We start from the raw sequence: 23,299 nt of genomic DNA on the forward strand, positions 1-23,299 counted from the left end.
TCCATCATTTGGGCTGTCAGCCCCCTCCTGTTCAATACATGATCTCATCCCCCCACCCTCTGGAAAGGGTGTTGGGTTCGAACATGTCCGGACATGTCCAGGCTTCATCCTGTATCATGCCTCTATGACTCATCTCTTGCGACAGTCTTTTCCTATTTTCTGCCAAGTCATCCTGACAAAACACTTTTGTTACATCGCAGCTCCGGTCACACAGAACATTTGTTAATCAGTTTTTACATTTGTTAAATCGGTTTGGTTAGTACACATTTGCTTATAAAATGATTATTGATCTCATCCTTCATCATTATTGTGCTTTGTGTCTTTTCTTCTCAACCATCATTATTTCCCCATCCCTTGAAGCCAACACCCTGCTTACTTCCTCTTTCTCCGTACTTTCTACACTCAGACTGCACTATACTCAGATACACATATTATTATTATCAGGTTAACATTTGTTAAATCACTCTATGTATTAAACATTTGTTATGTAACGATCATACACTTTATCTTTAGATTACACTTTAACTATTGATTTCTGATTATATGCTTTTTATATCCTGACCTTCCCCTGATCGTGTATGCATGTTTTCGAGGCAGCTCTGTGGGCTCAACTCTTCTTGACACTGTATGAGAGACACAGAGAGATAGAGGTAGAGGAGTGTATGTGCGCGTGTGTCTGTGAGTCTGTGTGTTTATCAACATCACTAATTGGCTTCATCGCGAACACCTGTGTGCCTGAAGCCATTTGAAAATATTCTCCATAGAGATCCCATTGAAAATAAAAAGCTTAATCATTCAAAAAGTTTAAAGGTTAGAAATATGAAAAGTCATAGCACCCCTCTGGTGAAAGAGCTGAACATTTTGATAGTTGAATGGTTTCTGTTAGATAAACACAAACCGGTTCTTAAATGACAGGCTCATCACAAGCATTTCAGTTAGGATTCATTCTGTGGGGCTTTTATTTTTTAAAAGGCGTGTGTGTGTGGGGGGGGGGGGGGAAAGACCTCTAAAGATCCCTAAGACCTGAATGACTAACTGAAATGCGATGAGCCTATCATTTAATAACCGGTTTGTGTTTATCTAACATTATGATTCTGTCTCCTCTCCCCTTCTCCCCCACACCCCATTTCAAAATAAAAGCCCCAGAGAGTGAATTCTAACTGAACTGCTTGTGATGAAGCCTGTCATTTAATAACCTCTGTTTATGTGTGTCAGACATTATGATTATGTCTCCTCTCCCCCTCCCTCCCCCACCCAGTCCCACCCTTTCAAAATAAAAGCTCATGGATTTACTGTATTTAAACGTTTAGCTCAAAATTAGGCTTTTTTGTTGAAATAATGAATGCTCTTACTAATACTGCGACAACTACTACTACTGCTAATATTTCTAGTATTACTACTACTACTACTACTACTTCAACTTTTGCTGTTGCTACTATTACTACTACTGCTACTGCTATTACTGCTACCATAAATATTATTACTACCACTACTATTATTACTTATACCACAACAATAATTCTGCTATTCCTGCTACCACCAGTACTAATACTACTACAGCTATTAGTACGACTGCTACTACTACTGCTACTTCAAAAACTGACTTTACTATTACTACTACTACTACTACTTATTATACTACTACTACTGTTATAAATACTACGACCACTACTACAGCTATAACTACGACTACTGATTCTACTACTTCTTCTAATTACTAATACTTCGACTACAACTTCTACTACTACTGCTACTACAAATATCACTACTGCTACAACTAGTACTTATTCAAATGCCACTAATACTTATACTGGTAATAATACTTCTACTACTACTACAACAAATATCACTACCGCTGGAATTCTTTTAAGCCACAGAAACCGTTAGAATATCAAAATGTTCAGCTCTTTCAGAAGAGAGGTGATATGACTTTTCATAGTTTTTGAATTAAGCTTTTTGCAATTTTTTAAAAATTGGATATCTATTTTCAGCAATGTTTTTGCAATTAATTTCAAATTTCAGCATTCCAACGCATTTTCAGCAGCAAATGCATTTTCTAGTTTCATTCCTGATGCAATTTTCCTTCAACTTACCTACTTTGAGACTCAAGTAGACGTGACAGTGTGTCATTTTCTTCCATGTTGCAGTTTTTGCAGATGTTTTGACTTCTAAGTGTCTTGGATTGCAACTGACATCTCAGTCAAAGAAGGACCTTCTACAGACCGAAGCTAATTCATAGTATTTAGTCAGTTTCATGTTTAGAAGTATTTTGACCTGCAAATCAGCCAAGTCATTCTTAGTTTGTTCAGGTCAGCACCGACGGTTTGAAAGGTCTCAGTGTTCTTGTCAGATTGTCTAACAGCACCTGAAACCCCTTTCAGATGGCAGATGCTATGACCCTCATTTTTTGTAACTTTTTTAAAGAGACAATCACAGAGATTGAGGTGGGAAGGTGTGTAAGTCGGCACACATACAATCAGTACAGTTTCTGCCCTTGATATCAATATAACTAGTTTCACTAAGAGGGAAGTTTTAGCAATTCCTTCTTTTTTCAGTCTTTGTGTAACCTCCCACGAATATAATTTGTGCACATGTTCCATTGAAATAGTTAGATTTTTTTCCAATCACATTCTTTTCAGTAAATTTTAAAATGTTTTCAAGTGAAGATATACAACCTTAGTGTTTGGAATGATTACTGAATATAATTTCACGAGATCAACATTTTCTTGACCCGTATTTGAGCCCATAGTCATCCTCTGGAGAGTGCTAACGTCCTCAGCTGATTCCATGGCAGTCTGCCTGTTGGACTTTGACAGTTCTTGTACAGAATTGGCATTTATTAGCTTGCTAGAGATGCTATTAAAGAAAGTCATTCTCTGCAGACAATGCATTTTTCCTACCGAAATTGATGGCAGTGTTGACAGTCAGGCCATCCTCCACTGGCCCCACTGATTATTGTTTAGAAATATCAATAGTGATTATCATATCTGGTTCCAATGCACATTTCCTACACGGTCGATCTAAAGTGTTTCTCCCCTTTAACTCAAGCTGAGATGTTCAAGCCCTGCGGTCACCCAGGAACACCGACCTATGGGATCCCCAGCTCCAACAAGCTCCACTTCCAGGCTGGAGAGACTCTCCACTACTCCTGTCTGACCAGCCACCAGCTGCTGGGTGAGCCTTTTCTCCACTGTGTCCCTGGACACCCATCCCAGTGGAGTGGGCTGCCACCTGTCTGCAAAGGTAAGGAACTGCAGTCTCATGTCTGCAGTTGTCAGGTCAACTTCAGTTGTCAAAGTGTCTGCTTCTTAAACTACCTGATCTAATGTAAGGCCATTGAAAATATGACAATCTATGAAATCCTATACAACCATTTTTGGCTCAGCTCAGGTGGACTGATCCGGTAAATAGAAATAAAAATTGCCTTATTAAAAGGAGGTAAACTGAAACCTTAATAATACAGATAGGTGGTTAATGATGGTTCAGGCCCCTTAAACCCCTCCATAACATATCAACTCCATTTCAACATTTATAGATATTTACCGAAAATTCTAATCCTTATGGCCTTTCTTTGCAACAATAGTGCTCATGCAAACTAAAATACTTTTTTTTTTAACTTTTGAAGTGAAAACTTCATTCGTTAATATGGTTCTATTGATTCACTCATTCATTTGATTATGTGGTGCAGTATAATTAGAAAATGAAAATGAAACGCATGTCTAGTCTGTTACAGCATTATTTTGAATTTGAGCAGATTACTGAGCTGTTAAATGTATGATCAGATTAACCTGTGAGGCGGTTCTGTGGCAATACACGACCCCAGCAGCACACAAGCTACAAACTCTCCCCGCAGCGTTTAGCTGTTCCCTACTGATTCAAACAGGGCTAAAGCAATCGCCACACAATCCCCATTTCTCCAGACCATCATTCATTGTAAAAGGAAACAAAAGCCCAAACAGAATCAAATGTCCGACCCTAACCCCGCGCACGATGATGGATAATTCGTCATTAACGGACAATGCATAGAATCAAAATCAATGTAATTAACACAATGACAAGAAGAAACTCCAATGGGAAGAACCAGTCACATATATTGATATGACAACAAAGCAACAAATCAATCCAGCAACACTGCAGCGCTAAACCACGGATTCCGCCGCACGCTGAAGAGCACGGGCCATTCAAATATTATTCACATCACAGGGAACAATATGATCCACATCATAAAAAACACCATAGACAAATGAACACAGTGGTAACACTACTGTATGTAAAAACAACCAAAGCTCTTCACTTACCAAAGCTGCTGTTCACTTAAAGACAAAGTCCATCCTCCTTTCTTTGTTAATAAGGAGTTTAATAACGCGGTTGTACAGAACATCGGTGCGGCCAGAGGTCCTCCTGCGAACGTGTTCGTTGAGTTGTAGATCCACTCGGGTCTCAGCAAAAGTTTTCAAAAACACCGTAGCTTGTAAGTGTCCCGTCGTGCTATAGTGCCCGGTTACTGCCTTGCTTAGCAAGAAAAATCTGATTTCTTGAACACGATGACAATCAACAATATCGTCCCCATTCACTTAAACTGCAAAGGGTTTCACTTGTGAGTCTGCAGGCCTCGGGCCTCTCTTCTTACCTATAGACAGAGGTGAAATCTGATTGGATAAAAGCTCTACTTAAAACAAGCTGCACTGGAAGCAGAGCAACTGAGGAAGATAGGAGCTGTGCAATGAGAACATAAGATAATGGGAAAAATAATTATAAAACATGTGTTTATGAAAAAGTATTAAATTATAAAATAGCTATAACTTTGTGATTCTGTTTAGGCCAGCAGAGAAGGCCTTGCTGGCCCTGACAGCCCACCACTGACTTATAGTATATAAGTGTGTGTGTGTGTGTGTGTGTGTGTGTGTGTGTGTGTGTGTGTGTGTGTGTGTGTGTGTGTGTGTGTGTGTGTGTGTGTGTGTGTATTATATAGCTTCATATATGGCATTAGTCATAACCTTTGGCAGGAACTAGCCATTTTCTTGCACTTGTTCGCACACTGACTCATAAATTCCATCATACATTACATTCTGGTGTGGGCATTGGAAGTCAAAAGACAGTTTAAAAAATCAAGAAACTAAGCTAAACCAAGAAGACTGAGCATGTTTCAAAAAAGCAGGATGAACACATCAGTCACAGTCAGAGGCCGGAGAGGAAGAGTGTTTTATTATTTTCTGGATTTTGTTGTTTTAACACTTTGAAGAAGGTTGTTCCAGTCTAGAGGCTGTAATAACTGAAGAGTGGCGTTTAGTTTGAGCTTGCACACAAAACATCCAGACTGGAGACAGATACCTGTCAGGGTGCCAGTGAAGACGTGTTTGCAATGTGCAGACTTTTAGTAGAGATGTCTTCTGAGGATTCACAGTCCAGCTGCTGTGCATCCCCAAAGTAATGGACTGACACTTACTTTGACACTTACATGTGCTGTTACGTATGTGCCTCATTCCTGAGCGTGTGATAGGAAATTTAGAGCCAAAAAATGAATTATATTTTGCAGAGATATTCATTTGAGTAAGTAAAAAAATATATTGTCCTCACACTAACATCCACATAAGCCCACAATGATATCTTTCATTTAGTTTTGCTAATTTCCCCTCTTGTGAATGTCCCATTGTGTGCTTGTTGTTCTCTCAAGTTACAGTGTGCCAAAATTTCAGCAGATTTTAATATTAGAGTAGATAGTTTATGTTTGACCGTTTTGCCTCCAATTCATTAGTTACTATGGACAGTATGCACCGGGAGAGGTAAGGCACACCCACCACATGTAATTATTTTTTACAATTTTGGTTCCATACCTAGTTTCATGAATTTGCATCTGATATTAGCTTGCAAATTAGCTATCTTGATAGGTGGCTTGCTACGTTCTGCCAGATAAACAAATGGTGAATAAATAGTTCACAAGACTACTGGAGGTGTTCTGGGAGTTTGCCCAACCAGTCTACATGTGCTTTGTGGACTTGGAGAAGGCTTTCGACCGGGTCCCTCGGGGGTTCTTGTAGGGGGTGCTGCGGGAGTATGGGGTGCCGGATCCGTTACAACGGGCGATCCGGTCTCTATACGACTGCAGTAGGAGCTGTGTCCTCATTCTCGGCAATAAGTCAGACATGTTCCCGGTGGGTGTTGGCCTCCGCCAGGGCTGCCCTTTGTCTCCGGTCCTGTTCGTGACTTTCACGGACTCCTGTCCTCCTCCTGTCCGTGAAAGTCAGGTGCAGCCGGGGGTTGAGAACGTCAGGTTCGGGGGTCTCGGGATCACCTCTCTGCTGTTTGCAGATGATGTGGTCCTGTTGGCCTCCTCGGATCATGACCTCCAGCATTCACTGGGGCGGTTTGCAGCCGAGTGTGAAGCGGCGGGGATGACAGTTAGCACCTCCAACTCTGAGGCCATGGTGCTCTGCCGGAAACCGGTGGATTGCTCCCTCCAGGTGGGGACGGAGTGCCTACCGCAAGTGAAGGAGTTCAAGTATCTTGGGGTCTTGTTCACGAGTGAGGGTAAGATGGAGCGGGAGATCGACAGGCGGATCGGTGCGACTGCAGCAGTAAAGCAGGCGCTGCACCGGACCGTCTTGGTGAAACTCTCAATTTACTGGTCGGCCTACGTTCCTACGGTTCCTATGGTCACGAACTCTGGGTCGTGACCATAAGGCTACAAGCGGCCGAAATGAGTTTCCTCCGTAGGGTGGCCGGGCTCAGCCTTAGAGATAGGGTAAGGAGCTCGGACATCAGCAGGGAACTTGGAGTTGAGCCGCTACTCCTTCGCGTCGAAAGGAGTCAGCTGAGGTGGTTCGGGCATTTAATTAGGATGTGTTAAGTTCAAAATGTATCAAACAATAGGCAAAGGAAAAAGCCCCCCTCCTTGTTCAGAGGAGAAGAAGCATGCAGAGGAGACGAGGCAGCCCCCCCCCCCTGCTCTCTTTCTTCCATCATTAAGCAGGGCCGAATCAGCTGGTTGAAGTTTAAATCAAAAGGAATTTAATATACTAACAAAAGCAAATGCAGTTACAAACTGAATTACACTATCAATAGTAATATTTCATGAAATAGAGGTCCCATCCGCACCACACGACAGACTGGTGTGTCCGCCTCATGGTCCAGATGAGGTCTGATTATCTCCGGGGATTCACAGTTTCTTTGTCTCTCCAAAGTCTCTGAAATGTCTCATATTACACATTCCTTAGCCCATCGATCAGCTCAGTGATTGGCTGAACCCTTCGGACTTCAGTCGGCCACTTCCTTGACCCATTCCTCCCCCCTTCTGGAAGGCTGTGCTCAGAAACTCTTCAGCAACATCCCCCTCTCTCTGACTTTATGGCGGTGTCATAAATTCTCTGGTTTCTCTCACAGTGCACAACAAATTCAGTAACTCCTTTTAGTTTCAACCTTCTACAAGTAAACATATTGTAACACATAATATCCATCGCTAGGAGCGCTTTAAAACTTAAATTCCTCACAGATGCCTCCTGGACGCCTCCCACTGGAGGTTTTCCGGGCACGTCCAACTGGGAGGAGACCCCGGGGAAGACCCAGAACACGCTGGAGGGATTATATCTCCCAGCTGGCCTGGAAATGCCTCAGGATCACCCAGTATGACAGGGCTATTCAACTAAATTGTTCAGGGGGCCCCATTGTCAAAAACCCAAGGGGCCGGGGGCCAGACCGCCACAGTGTCTCTCCCGTGCTATGAATATATGTATACTTCACACAACACGCAACCACATTTTCAAGTTTCAAGTTTTATTTAACTACTACCTGGCAAAAGTAGTATACTTTTCAAAAAAGTGCTTCATTTATATGAAAACTGCAACCTCTCAAAATCTAAACATTTCAATAAAAAACAAGTGCATGATGTGCAACTGGTCTTTCTAACATGCGTTAGAATGTGCATCTGAACAACAATACAAGTACAACACATGTAATGAATCAAAATAAAAAGAGATTGCACTTCTTTGACTGGACAATGGCAGAGAAAGAGGGTTCATAGGAAGTGAGGGCTACCCGCAAACAGTGATGCAAATGCTCATTTGTCAAGGAGGCACGGTTGCTTGTTTTAATGGCATTCATATGAGAGAAGCTGGACTCACAGGTGTATGTTGAGCCAAACATTGTTAGCACAGATATTGCCAGCTTTTTTATGTTGGGGAATTTGGTCACATGAATACACTTTGTCCAAAATTTTGTGATTGATTGATTCTCAAGTGCCTGCTTCAGAACAGAGGATGCTTGCATGTCAATTATTCCCAGTTGCAGGGGACCCTCATCAATTTCAAGCGATGCAAGGAACTCTTGTCCTTTTTTGGAAATAGCAGCTACATTGGCAAATGGGTTGCTCACAAAATGCATCAATTCTCTGGGCATGTCAAAGTCATCAAATCGTTCTGCAAAGTTTCCCCTCAATTTATCAATGAAATCTGTCATTAATTGAGTGACTTTTGGTTTGACTTCACTTCTTGATGACTTGATAAAGTTGCAAAGTGTGGGAAATTAGAGCATTCTGTCAGTGAGATCAGATGAGAAAAGATCTAGTTTCATTTGGAATGCAGTGAGACTTTCAACAATATCAACAACTGTTTTGTTTCTACCCTGCAGTCCCAGATTAAGTTGATTCAAATGATGAAATATGTCGCTTAAAAAGCACATATTAGACACAAATCCATCATCCAACATTAGCGACAGAAACGTGTTGGCTTTCTTCTGCTTTGACTCACGGAGAAATGTTATAATTTCTCCGTTTCACACACTTTCTTGAGTGCATTGCCCTTGCTTAGCCACCTAACGTCATTATGCAACAGTAAATCACCATGATCAGCTGACATATCCTCAAGTAGTTGACGAAACAGTCTGTGTTGAAGACTGGAGGTGGCTCTGATAAAGCCATGACTAATCATAGCCATGACTGAGTCCATTGTAGTTTTCAACTCACCACTGAGTCGGGCGCACAGAACGCTCTGGTGGATCAAGCAGTGGAGTGATTTCATCTTTGGTGCGATGGCACGCAGTCGTGCAGCCAGGCCTTTGATGCTCCCTGCCATAGATGGAGCACCGTCTGTAACTAGCATGTTAACCTGCTCCAAATTAAGCTTGTTGTCTTTGAAAAAAGCAACAATCTTTTTGAAGACGACTTCACCTGTTGTCTGTCTGTATTAGTCCCAGAATGTCCTCTCTGAAAATGTCGCCATCAAAAAAACGCACAAATAAACACAGCTGAGCCATGTCAGAGTTATCTGTGGACTCATCCACAGTCAGTGAAATCACATCAGCTTTCCTCAGTTCACTCAAAAGAGTTTCAAAGACGTCTGTGGCTAAAACGTCCATTCTTCTCGCTGTTGTTGTATCTGACATGGGAATAGACTTGTTAGATGACATCACGTGGTCTTTCACTTTATCGTCCGTCACCACCTGAATGAATGAATGCATGCATGAATGAATGAATTACATTTTATATTTTCACCTATAAAGCATTTCTACTTGTTTACAATAAAATCCACCATGTTCATTTCATCAAGACAGAGATGTACAAATAATCACTTCTATAAAGTCAGAAGCAGCAAATCATAGTGGAAGTAAAAGGGAAAAGAAACATATACAAACCTCCTCAAGAGCAGCCAGCATGCATTCTTTTATCATCTCAGCAGCTGTGAATGTTTTTTTCTTCTTGCCAAGGATCCATGTGACACGTAGAGATGCTGCAGTTGCTCTCTCCTGGACTGTAAAAGCCCGAGTGAAGTTACAGCGTGTTTTATTGTAGTTTTCAGCAAGCTTCTTAATCCTTTCCTTTCGCAAATCTGAACCCGGGGCATAGTTGGCATCAAACGTCTCGTGTGTTGTGGTGTAGTGCCTCCGAAGGTTGTATTCTTTTGCGACAGCATTGACTTCGTTACACAACAAACACATCGGTCTGCCCTCGGGAGTTTCAATGTACGCATATTTGTTGGTCCACTCGTTATTAAACTGGCGATTTTCTGAATCAACTTTTCTTTTTTTTTATTTCGATGGCAACATGTTTACACAGCCGTGCCGTGCGAGCTGCAATGTTTGTTTTCATCTGATTTCACGTGCAGGAAGTGGAGCTCTGAAGCTGCTTCCTTATTATTCTTCTTCTACTGTGGGTGGAGGGGTATAGCACTGCACGCCGCCACGGCGCCTCCTACCTTCCCAGGCGGTGTGTAACATACGGAGCTATGATGATGTGTGTACATACGCCGAATGTCTGTTTCGTCCGAACATAAGTCAACTTTTTTTTCTTTTTTTTTTGCAATCTTCCGCGGGCCGGACCAACATGCTTGTAGGGCTGGATCTGGCCCGCGGGCCGCCAGTTGAATAGCCCCGCAGTATGAGCTCGGAAATGTTGCGGGGGAGAGGGAAGTCTGGGTCAGCCTGATTGGCCTGCTGCCACCGCGAGGAAAATGGATGGAAGAATGACTTTCCCATTCATAAAGCCCCGTTTCCTCTGATATTAGTGTTCATTTCCTTTTCCCAGCACTCCCTTATGTAGAGTTTATCTATGATGCCGTCAGTGCTTTTTTAATTGCTCTGAATTGCCATTATGTTTTCTGTTTTGCACTTTAATAAAATGAATGTTCAAAAATTTGATTTTGTGTGATAAATATCAAGCACACTATAAGGTGGTTGATAGTCAGCTAACATTAGCTGTATGACTAAATCTGTATAACTAAATCTTAACCGTTTTTTGTTTGACAATCCACCACCCTGACCCCTGGCCTTATGTGGGCTTTTGCAGTCTGGTTCATGATTATTTGGATTACATACAAATCAATTTTGTGGGATACCCTAGACCACTATTGTCGGGTGATTTTCACCCATGCGACTGTTTTCACGTGATTTGCATTGTGTTGCTGCTGTCTGAGTTGCGTGGGTCTTTGGGTAGCTTCAGGCTGCTGTTAGGTTCAAGCAGGGGCGGACTGGCCATCGGGGATACCGGGGGAATCCCCGGGAGGCCGACGGGGTTTGGGCCGGTCTCTGACATCGCCGGCCCGACTATATTATATGCTTCACAGAACACGTTCAATTTACTCTAATACCGAAAGTCAATAATCAGTGAAAACTGTATCAACAGTATAAACTGACATTATACTACTCCTCGCGATCCGAGGACGCCATAGCATGGCTGGACACTACGGTGCTTTTAAAAACTTTACTCCATAACCGCGGTCTGCGCCGTGCGGTCGTGCCGGGCGACGGTCGGGGCGGGGCCGGCGGAGGTGCGAATGGCCGCCGTAGACCGGAGAAATACATGCCGTGTATTGAGTGGGCAGCAATTATGAACAAAAGCATTTAATACTTCTGATGCTAAAACAGTTGCATAGTGAAGTACATTATTTACAGTTACATAGAATACAGTGGCGGCTGGTCAATAGAGGGCAATGGGGCATGGCCCCAACTTGAGCCACACAAAAAAATAATAATAATAATAATAAATTATACAAATTGTCAATACTTGTGATTTTGAACTGTGGAATGTACCCAGTAATATGTGTAAAATGTGATATCTGCGCAAAATATATGCTTTTCCTGCTCGTCCTCTCCGCCTGTGTGCTCGACACGTCTCAGAACGCGCATCTAGGGGGGCAAAATCGTTTTTGCCCAAAAGAGGCGGGTCTATGAAGCAGATTAGCCAATTGCTGATTGAAGATATTAATGAGTGACATACAATTTAGCCAATCAGCGCCCTCAAATAGATTCAGTGTGGGGCCAAAAAGATTTTGCCCCCCTAGCTGCGTGTTCTCGTCAGGAGAAGTCTCTACGCGCGAGCGCCAGCGCGCGCTCTCCTCCAAGACCCGTTTGAGAGGAGAACTTTGGCGGAGATTCTGCAGCCAAAGAGCTGATATCAGATCAGCCTGACCTCACAATCAGACAGCAGACTCGCGGGAAAGGGAAGCAGTACATGCGAAGCTTCACTAGCTGTACACCAGACAGGTTTGGCTAGCTGGATGACGTCATGTTAATAACGTATTTAGCTTTTTAAAACAACGGGGACAGATCCAGCATGGACAGTTATGGGAGTGAGGGATGAGGAGGTAAGGAAACATGAGAACACCAGGGTAGGGAGTGATGGATGAGGAAGTAAGGAAACATGAGAACACCAGGGTAGGGAGTGAGGGATGAGGAAGTAAGGAAACATAAGAACACCAGGACACACATGAGAACTCTGTCAAGCTACATATTAGGCAAAGTGAACATCTTCTCTTCTGTGTTATTTACTGTTTTCTTTTCGTGTTGGAATACATGTTAAATATTTAACTGCAATGTAGTAATGCGTGTTTGATACTTTAATATTTTTGCATTAAATCATACTGGGATGTTTGCTGAAATTGATAGGATGGCCCTACCTAGAACATTTTCCACCAGCCGCCACTGATAGAATATGACCCGCTCGCCCCGAAAACGTTACCACCCACACAGTGGAACAGGAGCAAGAGGCCGGAAGTTCTTTCTCTCCCGCCTTACGTCGTTCAAAAAACATCCCATAATGTCCGTATAGTTCCTATTGGCTAAATCCAGCTGGCTCCTCCTCGCAGGACCCTCGCACGGGACCTATAATTGCCTGTCTAGAAATCTATCTGTCCCTTACTCCCAACATACTATTCTTTACAGTTTAAAACATTCAATGACTGTCTTTTATGGCTGAACACTTCTATGATAAACATTCTATATAAAGATAAGGATTTGCAACTTTTGGCAAAACTTCACAAGTTTTACAAGCATAAATCTAAAGGTGCTACAAATTCTACGAAGATACAATTCTAACTACAAATTCTACAACACTCCTACAATTATGAATCTTCTAATTATGAATTCTTAATTATGAATCATTAAACACTTCTATTATAATTTCTTAAAGCACAGTTCTAAAACCAAATTTCCTACACTGCTTACTGACGTCATCGAAGGTAGGCGCGTTTCCCTGCTCCCATCCCTGTTTTTTTTCAACAGGCAGGTGTTCGGGTGATTTTCATCCGACGTTAGTGATAGAAAGTAAATAATTTTTCAGGTAGATATTATATGGATATTATATTATATTAAGACTGTGCCTTCACCGGACAAGGCTCACATGTCCCAAAAATGGGTGGACCGAAGAACAAGTCCCCAGCTCCATTCTTTTTTTTATGAAGTTTTCGTTAACGATTCCCTAATTTTTCACAAATTTCAGAGCATTTTTATAGGGTCCCCCCATGATACCTTTTTTTGTTTTATGAGACGCTGTATAGAGGAAAATAAAATAAGAGTACTTCAATTGGCCATGTGTAGTTGTACTTTAATATATTTTGATGAGAAGTATTTTTTATCGGGTATATTATATCGGGTAAAATATACCCGACGTTGATCGTCGAGTGATCGTGTTACTATTGTCACGATTGTGTTCTAGGGTTAACTGCACAAAGTACTCATCAATCTACATTTATAGTAGAGTAGCACATGCATGAATCATGAGTTTATAAAAAATGAATCACTTTTTTGTTTGTTGAAATGAAATACGTATTTGCATGACAATAATTTTATGACACAATATATTTTGTATGTTTACTAAAATTCTTTCCATGTGCTCAAAATGTCCCATTGTGCGCATGGGAATGAGGTACAAATACAATACCATATTCACTGATTTTACTGAAGAAGCCTTTAACTCTTAAGAGTTGCACATTTTGGTTCATCATGTCTTCCAACAAGCCAAGGGAAAGAAGTTTGTTGAAATTTGTTTTGTGAAGAAAAAGGTCAGCCAGAATGAGTTGATCACTATTTATTTTTTTGTGATTTTGTAATTCATTAAGCCCTTTTTTCCCCTTGTTTTACATTTCTACTGTATTCCTCTCAGCACATCCGGTGGAGTATCATGAGCACAGATTCGATGGTAAGTTATGCCAAGAAGTTAATTGTATTTAAGTTTTCATGAGCATAGACCATCCTAACAGATATGTGTGCTAACAATATTTTAAGTTTTCACCAACTATAACAAACAACCTTGATTTAATTTGCTAATGAATTAACTTCTGCTGAGCGTTCCGAAACATGACATACAAATACAGCAGAAGAGTTTGTTCCAAACAAAATGAATGGAAAACATTTTACCTGTCAGTGAGTAAAATGTCCCTTTCTTTCTCCAATAGTGTCTACTGCAGGCCTAAGAATGGAGGTGGCCCAAGTAGCATTTGCTGTCTTCATCCCCATCATCCTCCTCCTCATCCTCATTATTGGAATCTACCTCTACTTCTCAAAGTAGGTTCAGATGATCAGTGAAGAAGGGAAAAATGTTGACATGTTCATAAATGTGGCCTGAGCTACTCACTGATGTAACACAACAAAGCATGATTGTATCAGTTGTCAATTGTATAGTTCCCTTTGTATTACACATCAATTAGGTTTCCAAAGTGAATTAGTTAGTTGCTTATTCTTTAAATGCACAAGTCACTAGTGCTGGGCAACGATTAAAATATTTAATCGCGATTAATCGCATTGTTATGGCAAAGTTCAATAATGAATTCAAAAGTAGTGTATTGCGCACCTTTATTTTAAAAGTACTGCTATATGAACAAAAGGGAAATAACATTTGGTTCACGAGATGCAGGTAGCATGTTTCATACTTAATGTGAATATAATTCATACTTTGTTGGCATCTTATTCTGAAAACCGGATGTTCGTCTGAAGAAACCGGATGTTGTCTCACGTTAATCTTTCCGCTAACTTTCAAAGTCCTTCGCTCGCTCCCGATCTGTGCCGTTTAAATGTGTTTACCGTGAATGTCAGCATATAGGTGCACTAACATGTGAGTGTCTGCTGAGTTGACCACGGAGATCTGAGTGTCTGCTGACTTTACCGCAGCGATGTCCAGTGGTCTCCAGGGAGAGCAGCTGGTGCAGCTTCTCTCTTTATTTCTGCCCCCCTTCGACCAGAAGCGGAAGTCGCCTTTTCTCTACGGCAGGGGTCTCAAACTCATTTTCACTCCGGGCCACATCAGCATCATGGTCGCCCACAAAGGGCCGGTTGTAAATGTCACTACTCGTAACATATTGTTAAATAACTCTCTGCATTCACAGTTTAAAGTAGTCTTCAATGTACTCACAATACATTTCCATGTTAAATGTACAGTAACCAGCCAAAGAGCTGCTTCTATAACTGTTTAAGTATCTCATAATTTTGACTTTCAATCTCATAATTTTGACTGTCAATCTCATCATTTTGACTGTCAGCCTCATCATTTTGACTTTCAATCTCATAATTTTGACTTTCAATCTCATCATTTTGACTGTCAGTCTCATCATTTTGACTTTCAATCTCATCATTTTGACTGTCAGTCTCATCATTTTGACTTTCAATCTCATCATTTTGACTTTCAATCTCATCATTTTGACTTTCTAATCTCATACTTTTGACTTTCAATCTCAGAATTTTGACTTTCTATCTAGAATTATGACTTTCTATCATAGTTATGACTTTCTGTCTCATAACTTCGACTTTCTATCTCATAATTTCGACTATGGGGATATTTTTATTATCAAGTCTGACTTAAAAAAAAAAAAAGAAAAGAAAAGAAAATTAAATTTCTTTTTTTTTTTTTTGCTGGCGGATTCGCGGGCCACATAAAATGACGTAGCGGGCCGGGAGTTTGAGACCCCTGCTCTACGGCAACCCTGAAGGGACATCATATCTCCAATACAAAATGATAAACATGAAACAGTCTGTTACAATAATAACACAAACACACACACACATACACAACTGACTACAGGATGTTTGCTGGCTTTTATCCCACTGTTCTTGTCATCCTCTTGTTGTTATGTCTATGTATTGTCTCTTGTCTTTCAATTTAAAAAAAAGAAGAAAATTATCATAAATTTTAAAAACACAGACACAAGATACAAGAGGACGTAGGCCAATAATACCGACAATCGAATAAATATGAGATACCTATAAATGTGAATATTGCTAAGGAATGACATAATTGCTAGTACTGCACTCTCATTGTATCCCACTGTATGCTGTCTAAGTTAGCGATCGGCTGGTGAACATCGTGGAACATTTAGCTGATAAAGAGCCAGATATTGTTCTCACGAGTTGGTAATGACCAAACCAGAGCTAAAGGAGAGTGAGTATTACAGTGTGAAAAAGCACAACGACAGATGAATGCTAATGATGCTACATGAGTGCACCACAGTAAATAGACCACTGTTTGCTAACATGTTAGCCAAAACAACTAAACAACTTGTCGTGAGGTCATTTGCCCCCCTAAAGTGTCGCTGATCCTTCATTGTATCATCCACCTTCACAACACAGCTATTACCTATGGCCTACACCGCTCCTTATTAGCACTGGATTTGAGAGAATGACTGACTCATTAAACCAGGTGCAGAAGTATGTCAACACAGTTTGAGCAATGTAACACCACATCCCCTCCAAGGAGAAAGGTATTCAGTAAATAGAATGTCCTGAATGGTGAATGTGATCTTTTGGTAACATTAGTTTCTGACCTCTTGGACAAAGAGAGTGATTGTACAGCTTCTGACTGAACGAAATTGAACTCAAAGAGAAGAAAATACATCTATATTTAGTCAACTGTATTTTAAAAATAGCTGTCATAGGATTAGGATCAAGGATTTCAGTATCCAATGACGAAACATAGAGCACCGTGTCACCCAACATACTGTATGACGAAGAGACAGCAAAAATAATTAATAATTTGTACTTCCGTATTAAAGAGGTGTATTCACTTCATGAATGTTGCTACCATTATTCCAGGATTGATTAATGACTTCCTACATAGGATTATAAAATGTATATTTTTCCTTCTTTGTCATGAATGTATTCTTTGTCTGTACTCAGGGTTCAGAAGAAGTCACTGCAGTCCTCCAACTTACCATATGAAAACATCACTGGAGAATCTATGTTCGACAACTCAGTTTATGAGACAACAGTGAGTCAACTTTGTTTGCTCATGTGTGTTTGACTGGGCCTGGTGCAGGGTCTTCTGTCTGCTGCATTATTCTACAGGCTTTTTGTCTATCTCCAGTGTTCCCCTGTTCCTCATTGCTTCTCTCTCCCAATACCCATCATCACTGGACCCTTGGTTTGAGACCAAGGAAGGTCTTTCAAGACAAAAAACAAGATTACAGTGGCTAAAATGCCTAACTTGAGGCTTCAAAACCATAGTCCACATACAAATTGGTGACGTTGCGGTTATTACGACCACTTCATATACACATTCTATGAGTAGAACCCACTTAAAGGCCCTTCATGTCAGTTGTAATTTATTGGTGTGTATTTCTAAATTACAATTTCAATTAAATTAGCATAGATAAGTTGGCACACATAAGCCTGGAGGTTCCAGGGCCCTGGATATTACCAACCAGACAGAGTGGCCCCTGCCCCAGGCCAATGTACAATATGTAGTTAGGGTTCAATAAATAGGGTTGGGTTTAGGGTCCTGCAATATTATGTGATGTTGTGGCCCTGTCTTGTTGATATTGTCTGGTTCTCTCCTCTCAAAGTCAATGGGTCATTTTAATTGGTTTTTGAGAGTTTACCTTAAATCTTCTCAGGTAAATAGCAGTGCATGATATTTGACTGAGGATCTCCATAACTCCATTAATTCCAACTATTATAATAGCACATTTTTGTATCTATAATTAAGAACTCTGACTTTTTTTTAATGTATTTTTCAAAATACCAATACAGCATTCTACCAATATAACAGTGAATCCCCTTGGACAATATTGTTTATAATTATTTATAGGGTTCAGCGTCACTCCATCTAATGACATTTCTTGGTGTTGAGTTATTATTTTTCTTCTTCTTCCATGCTGGCAATCCTGAAGAACAATGAGGTGAGTTAGTCTTGTTACGACCAGTGAACCACATGCAGAAACAGGACTTAAATGCAGGACCAAAAACACAGGATAAGATGTAGGGAAAACCGTCTATACTTGTAGGCAGAGGTTCGGTACACAAGAAGGCAGTCAAAACAGGCAAACAAATCAGGCAGGGCAAAAAAAAAGAGGCAAAAACGTAGTCAGACAGGCAGAGATCAGAAAAACTAGGAACATAAACACTAGGGGAATCGCTGGAACCCTTGACACAGAGGACTCAGACAGACTGGCACAGTGACATGGTAACCCATGGTTTGGTTTAAATACACTGGGGAGGTGTAGGTGAGGAGAAACAGGTGGGGTCAATCAGGGGTGGGCCAGACATTCACAGTGGCAGGAAAACACACAAAGGCAGGAAGTGAAGTTATCTGAAATGAGAGGCGAGGTAAGTAACACAAAATAAAACTATAAACACTGACAAACGATAAGGTAAGAAAAACATAACTTAGGAGGCATGATGAGACATGACAAGTCCTGAATGCTGTGACAAGAGAAATAGTTCACATCAAATCATTTGCATGAACTCCAAGCTAAAGTGTCAAGTGTCATGGATGTAAAGGATAGGTCTGGCAATATTCTTATATGCTTTTTGTATGGTCAACAAATCTGCTATGCAGTCAATTCAATAATGAGAGTATACTTCCTTCAACACATCAATGAGCCCGCTGTTACAATGAACACAAACACTATATATATATATATATATATATACCGTACGGACTGACAACGCGCCGGAGGACAGCTGGGGGTATTTAAGTCCTTCGGCGCTGATCACCGGAATTCCCCACAGCTGAGCCTGGGGAGAGGGGCGTGGTTGGAGATGGAACTCGGGGTGGAAACTATAGACTGACACAAAAACAAAACATAAGCACATGGCCTTCAAACAACAACACTGACAGGGGGGAAAACAGAGGAGCACACACGAGGTCAGACCGAGATCCTAACAACTACTGCATATTTCTGAGCTGTTTTTAAAGATTTACTTCTTCGGTCGGAACCAATGGGCTTGAGGCTGAAAGAGCCATGTAGGGTAGGGGAGTCAGAAAGAATTGACTGAGAGATGGATAACACACATAGTCTTTTCATGGGAATTTGTTGTCAATATGGAGAGAAAAAAGAATAACACTCCCTTATCCTTTAATTTGAATTTTATTAAAATTTGAGGCTCAGTCACTTTAAGTTGTGTTGCTCTGTGCTCCCTCTGTGACATCATGTGCTTTTTCTCTCTGCAGGAAACAAGAGAATACGAGGTTTCGATCTGAAGACACCAGTGTGTGTGTTTCAGTATGTCCATACTAAAACACAGATAAGAAGCCTGCTGGCCTTTTCAACGTCTGTCAGACTCACACCTTTGGTGACTCCCTTGACACCTCCCTGTTCTCTGTACACTGAACATGAGCCTCCCTTTATTTACCCAACAGAGACACCACACTACCCCTGGAAAGGCTGGGCCACTGGATTATTTTTCTAGCTCTACAACAGTAACAGTTCAGCAGCAGCAGTTTGTACAGTTTTTAATCCTGTGCTCGCATTCTGAGGACTTTCAGTGAAAAGTACCATCTCAGAAAGCAGAGGGAATCAATGCAGGGCTAGTGCCATTAAGTGCATAACCACAGATGTTACATTATACACTATATGTCTCCTACCACCATTTTGCTTGGATTCATGGGACGTCTATTAAAAGTAAAATCTCACAATTGAATGTCAGCAAAACAATAGCATGCTTCTTTCAGAGTGTGCCAAAGAAAAGTTGCTCTTTGAAATGATGAAACCATAAGAAATCAGAATGTGCTTTAAATAAAAGGCCCTAAAAGGAATAGCTTTCTCTTCATGAGATTAAAATCAGAATATTGATATCTTCCTCATGTCTGTGTATCAAGTACGGAGCAGGACGTGGTTAGTCTAGCTTAGCATGAAGACTCGATGCAAGGGGAAACAGCTAGCTTGGCTTCAAAAACTCTATAGCTCAAATAACCATGGGATCTCATCCCCAGTGTTTCCCCAGTGTTTACCTAGACTCTGGCCCACCAAAGTATATTCTGCCTCGCCACAGTTTCCTAATTCACTGAAAATATGTCTACACTTTTCGGGAGGGCTGGCTTGGCCCTTTCTGTGCACATTTCCCCACAGTGCACAGAAACCGGTTCTAGTTCGGCTCTGAAAGAGAGTGAAAAAGGCTCGCGGCTCCGGCCGTGTCAACTTCACAGCACCCCACGCTGCTCACTGCGCCCTCTCTTCCTGCATGGAGTAACAGTCGTGCAGTTTCCCCGCATGACTGTCAACTATTGCATAATATGTCATTGGATTATAATTGTTGAATCATTAATGTGTCCATCATTTTAATGTTGCAGCTGGTATAGGTTAATTAAGCTAATTTAACTATTTATTATTATTATTAGGCTATGTACTTAATAATACAGTAAATCATAGTTTATTAGTTTATTTGTTTTTTGTAATAAGAATCTGAATCTGCAAAGTAGCCTAACTAGTAACTAACATTGTCAAATACATGGAGTGAAGTTTAAAGTACATTCTTTTTCTCTGTGATCACAGTAGGCTTTGCTGTAGTATCTTGATGCAGAGCATTAGCATGTGATTAATGTTGTGAAACAGTCGTGGTAAAGGTTGTAACGAAATTGTGGCGGTTATCTTTAGTTCACAAAACTACTTGGATGGGGATGGAAAAACGACACAACGTAAGCTGCGGACATAACGTCATGTGACTCAGTGACATAGCATTACATGGTGTTTGTTTTCACACGGGATGCACCGGTCCCCAGATTAAAAGACCTGTGTTTGTTCCACCACCCCTTCCGCCCACCGTTATGGTGTGTTCATACGCTTGCTTTTTTGCGATGCGATTACACACAATTTGAAGTCAATTCAAAGTCTAGACTTGGAGCAAACGTCATGATGTCATTCTCCTTGGTGGCGGCATTCCTGAACATGTGCCAGTCGGTACATTCAAAACAGTCCTGTAGAGCAGCTATAGCTTCATCTGCCCACACTTCCATTTTTTGCTGATGGTTTGGCCCGTTTAATTAACTGGGCATATGTAGTCAGCAGGAGCAGATAAATATGGTCTGACTGTCCAAAGTGGGGGCGGGGGAGGGCTTTGTAGCTGCCAGGAATATTTGTGTAAACGTGGTCCAGTATAATGTTTTCTCTGGTGGAGATGTGGACATGCTGTTCAAATTTAGGTCAAACTGATCTGAGGTTTGTTTGATTATAATCACCAGCTATAATAAGAATACCATCCAGATGATTTGTCCTGTATCTGCTAATGACCTGTAATGTAAACAGCAAAAACAAAAACACTGAATTCTCTGAGCAGACAATATGCCGAATTCAACATCAGGGAAACATTGTCCATCAACTCTGACTAAGTTTGAGCACCAAGCATCATTGATGTAAACACACAGTTCGCCTCTCCTCTTCTTACCAGAGTCTTGCGTTCTGTTGGTGCGGTATACAGTCGGGCCATCAAATGCAAAAACTTTATTCGGGATGTAATGATGAAGCCAGGATTCTTTAAAAATATGTGCACAACAGTCTTTGATTTCCTGTTTCTGGGTTAGCCTGTTTCCGCTTTCAACCATCTTATTTTCCAGTGACTGGACATTAGGAGCAGGCTGGGTAGTGGAATAATATTCTGGGTTGGTCACACTGCTTTCGCTGGCGCTTGGTTCGGCTGGTCTAGCCTAGTGGTCGGAAGATTGAGTGTATTTTTGTCATAAATGTAAAGTTTATTGGAGCTACCGGCCGCTGCAACTGCACAGGCCGCCGTTGCCACAGTAAAGTTAGCCGGTGTAGCAAGAGTAAAAGAAAAAGTACAAACTGTCATTTTATTACAAAGCTCTGAAAGAAAGTAAGAGCATATAAAGTCATCCATTTATGCCCGTCAAGGACGCTCTACGATAAAGCAATAATACTTACATAGGCAGGGATGATTTTCATTGGTGAACACTACACCTTCCAGTGTTTGGGGAATTTTTACAGGTTTATTGCACAAAAAAATCCAAGAGCAGAGGAGGAATCTGAGAGCAGATGTTTCAGAAGCACACAGAAGCAGCCTGAGTGTGAGGAGAAGAGCTGATGCTGGACCACATGAAATCTGCGCAAACAACAATGAATCGGGGTGCAAGCATAGTTTGAGCACGAACAGGACAAATCCAAGCTCAAGCAGGGGTGACCATGAAATCAACTCGTCATACGTTGTTATACTTTCTTTTAAGTGGTTGGTTTATCGATCTAAACATTGTTAATGTAATGAAAATGAGTTTGAATTTGCCCATATGCTCCCAAATGATTTGCTGAAAAACTGCCAAAGGTCAACATAATGCAACGGCAGAAAGGGGGGTTTAGCCTTTACATGGTGTGGAACATATCTGTGGAGAAGAGCTTTGCAGTTTCTGTTTCCTTTTTATTCATTGCTTGGGTCAAAGTCATGTAAATTGTTGGAGAAAACCATAGGTTACTCATTTACACAATGTTAGCTAATGAACAAATGCAGAAACTTCCTGCAGAGACAGGCTCACAGCAACAAGTAAGAAGTGGCAAAGGCAATGTTACACAATTGGTTTGTTTCGAGTGGGCTGTTGACATTTCTTATTCACTTTGAACAAAGCCTGACTAGCCTGACTAGCTGTGTTTCAGTGTATCTCTAGCTCGGCTAACCACAAGACCTGGCTCCAGCTCTCTGCGGAAGACACTAATTGGTATCAATTTTCCCATTTCACTCTCAGAACGAAAGCAATTAGACATATTTTTCAGGATGTTACTGAACCATAAACAATATCCAATTCCCATGGGGACGTTTTCATTTATATTTTAGAATGACCATCCGGATTTCATACATTCATATGTCACATGCAGAATTACAGACGAAGACATTTTGAATTGTACTTGGTTTATCAGCATCAGTTTAGTATAACAATTATATTTAAACACTTTTAGTGGCATCCCATGCATTCAACTTTCTCTGAAGCAAAAGGAAATGTGCACCAGGGTAAGCTGTTGCTCATTATTGCCAGTGTTTGGATATTGCGTCTAAATGCAGACCAGTACTGTTGTTCAAACATACAGTATATATTGTCCTATGATAATATGTATCCAAGCTGGTGTGATGCAATTAATAACAATCAACCTATTTTTGATTCATGTACATAAAGTACTTATTAAGCTACTTCATAAACATCTTCAATAAAAGTTGCTGTTCAGATAAAACAATGGATACTTTGAAAATGTGTCTCATTTACTGAATCACTTGTCCCCTTGTTAGCATTGTAAGACAGTAAATGGTTATTTGTGTGATCCTTTCTATTGTTATCCCCTCATATAGACCCAATGACATGAGAAATTTAACACAATTCCAATCAACAAAATGT

The 23,299-nt window shown here is 40.9% G+C and overlaps 1 protein-coding gene across 1 annotated transcript in view; it reads left to right on the forward strand.

Annotated features, from left to right (window-relative positions):
* The window catches only part of sez6b (seizure related 6 homolog b), a gene marked incomplete at its 3' end in the record, with an annotated part of 165,605 nt that extends 146,431 nt beyond the window's left edge, over positions 1 to 19,174 (forward strand). The window contains exons 11-14 of the mRNA XM_079272313.1: positions 3,049 to 3,243; positions 14,160 to 14,268; positions 16,870 to 16,960; positions 19,145 to 19,174. Coding sequence (XP_079128439.1) covers positions 3,049 to 3,243; positions 14,160 to 14,268; positions 16,870 to 16,960; positions 19,145 to 19,174 — 425 coding nt within the window. The remainder of the gene's footprint in view (positions 1 to 3,048; positions 3,244 to 14,159; positions 14,269 to 16,869; positions 16,961 to 19,144) is intronic.
* Positions 19,175 to 23,299: the final 4,125 nt, after the last annotated feature.

Source organism: Melanostigma gelatinosum (assembly GCF_949748355.1).
Source record: "Melanostigma gelatinosum genome assembly, chromosome: 7".
Classification (NCBI taxonomy): Eukaryota; Metazoa; Chordata; class Actinopteri; order Perciformes; family Zoarcidae; genus Melanostigma; species Melanostigma gelatinosum.